Genomic DNA, 2,371 nt, shown 5'->3' with positions numbered 1-2,371 from the left:
CATAGCCCTGAGGCTGCGCAGAGCCAGAGGCTTGCACATGGTAATGGTAACGCATCCACTCGTGGCCATGGGCCTTTTTCTTTGGTTAGACAGAGGTTTTAGTCTTAATGTTAAATCTGCTTTCTTCAGAAAACAGATATATGTTATATTGCTTTTGTGGCCTCTGTATTAGCAAAATTGGTAAATAAGAGCCATGTGAAAATTCTACAACCTTGTGATTAGTCTGTTGGGGCCTTTCATTCTCATATACTTATTAGAAATTGCTTAAGTATACAGATTTACTCTGTTCATTTGAAAAATATTTCTATAATGCTTATGCAGAGTCTCTATTCTTAAAATCTAGGAGAGGAAAGAAAAGGAAACCATTTTAGTACAGAATACTGATAGTAATAATGACAGCTACCATGTGCTGAGTGCCTTTTCTGGGCTAGGGATTGTTTTGTACTCTACAGGTAAATATTCTGCTTTTACAGGTGAGTAAATGGAAATTCAGAGATTAGGTAACTGACCAGGGTGGCATAAGTAGGAGGTGGTAGGCTGTGCTCTGCTGGAAGTGTGCACAGGGCACTGTAGGAACATGCACCCTCAACCGGGACTGGGAAGGGGTGGATAAGGAGCTATCAGAGAAGGCTTTTGGAGCGAGTTAACAACTGGGATTAATGCAATTTTGATGGAGAAGTATAAATTAGCATTAAGTAGCTTCATGCTAATAAAGAAGCACAGGAAGCGTGATCCATAGGCAAAGATACAGAGGTACAAGAAATTGTGGTATGTTAGGGAGTACGTGGCTGGAGCTTAGAATTCATGGAGAGCTCAGGTTGGCTGCTGGAGGATTTGGTAGCGTTCGGCTGCCTCAAGGTTCTTGAGATCTGGAAATGATAGAAAATGCAACCACAGTGCCTTGGTTATTGCAAATAGTGTTAACCACACAGTTTGAATCCTGTAGCATCTGTGAAACTCATTAGAGTAGTGTTTAATGGAATGCTGCAGATTTCTAGGTCACGATTCCTACACATTGTTAATGCTTGTTTCAGTTCTGACAAAGAACTGGCGTAGAAAGAGATTGTTTAGAAAGTCATAGGAATGGGAACTGTATTTTGCCCAATCAACAGAACACAATATTGGAAATTTATCTTCTTTCTATATTTCAGAGACTCCTGTTTGTTTACTTTCTGAGATCCAGAAGTAAGGAACCTCCTAGGCATTGTTTTGAGCTTATAAATCGAGTTTACAGTACCTGCTAGGCCTCCGTTAGATTGGTTAGAGTGTGGCAGATATTAGGTCCTCAATAGATAAATCAATGAATGAGTGGCAGATGTAATATTTAAAAGGTATGAAGGATCCATACTCTTTGTACTCCACCTTAAAGCTCGACTTTAGGTTATTATTTTTAGTGATTGTATAATTTTTAAATGTCATGTTTATATTTACTAAGCTTCTAAACTATATTGCTTAATTCTAGCTTTGAATGATGCAATGAAAGAGTTTATTTCCATGGGAAGTTTGGTAGCACTGGTTGCCACAAGCCAGTCTCAGCATTCACTGCAACCTCTGCTCGTCTCGGCTCAAGGAATTCACATATTTCAGTGTGTCCAACATATTCAGCCTCCTGATCAGGTAACATACGACTTGTGAGAATTGCTGAAATATATCCCTCTTTATATAAACCTTTTTTCAGTTTTATTAATGATTTATGTCTTTAAACTTATGGTTAAGGATATTTAAAAGGTGACATTTGGGGGGAGGGCTCAAAAAAAGGTGACATTTGGTGCATGTTGTGCTTAGATGCACAGTTTCCATTTATAACCATCTGAAATGTTACGATGTACTTTCCAAGGCTTTTTTGAAAGCATTTCTTCTTCTTCTTAAAGTTTTCTTATTCCATTTAAAAGGAAACAAAAACCCTAAAAATTCTGAAGTGCTTCATTTCCCATTGGTGAAATCTGTAAATACATCATGGAAATTAGAATTTTTTCAGTTTATTCAGATATAATTGACAAATAAGTTTGTATATGTTTTAAGTGTACAATATGATTTATACATTGTGAAATAATTTACCACAATCAAGTTAATTGAACACATCCATCACCTTACATAATTACCTTTTTTTTCTTTTTAATAAGAAAGAGCATTTAGTGAGAAATGTGTATCGGTTTGTATATGTGTGTGTGTATATATGTACACTATATATATATAATATGTGTATATATAGTATATATACATTATATATATATAATATAGTGTATATATACTATATATACACATATTATATATATAGTGTATATATACTATATATACACATTATATGTATATATATACACTATATATATGTAATGTGTATATATAGTATATATACACTATATATATATAT

At 34.8% G+C, this 2,371-nt stretch overlaps 1 protein-coding gene across 1 annotated transcript in view; it reads left to right on the top strand.

Moving 5' to 3' along the window:
• Positions 1–6: 6 nt before the first annotated feature.
• The window catches only part of PEX1 (peroxisomal biogenesis factor 1), a 22,953-nt gene continuing 20,588 nt past the window's right edge, over positions 7–2,371 (top strand). The window contains exons 1-2 of the mRNA XM_049642871.1: positions 7–40; positions 1,463–1,617. Coding sequence (XP_049498828.1) covers positions 1,477–1,617 — 141 coding nt within the window. The 5' untranslated portion in view covers positions 7–40; positions 1,463–1,476. The remainder of the gene's footprint in view (positions 41–1,462; positions 1,618–2,371) is intronic.

This window comes from Panthera uncia, chromosome A2, assembly GCF_023721935.1.
Source record: "Panthera uncia isolate 11264 chromosome A2, Puncia_PCG_1.0, whole genome shotgun sequence".
In the NCBI taxonomy this organism is placed as follows: Eukaryota; Metazoa; Chordata; class Mammalia; order Carnivora; family Felidae; genus Panthera; species Panthera uncia.
Note: the sequence above shows the minus strand (reverse complement) of the source record. Positions and strands in the feature narration are given on the sequence as shown.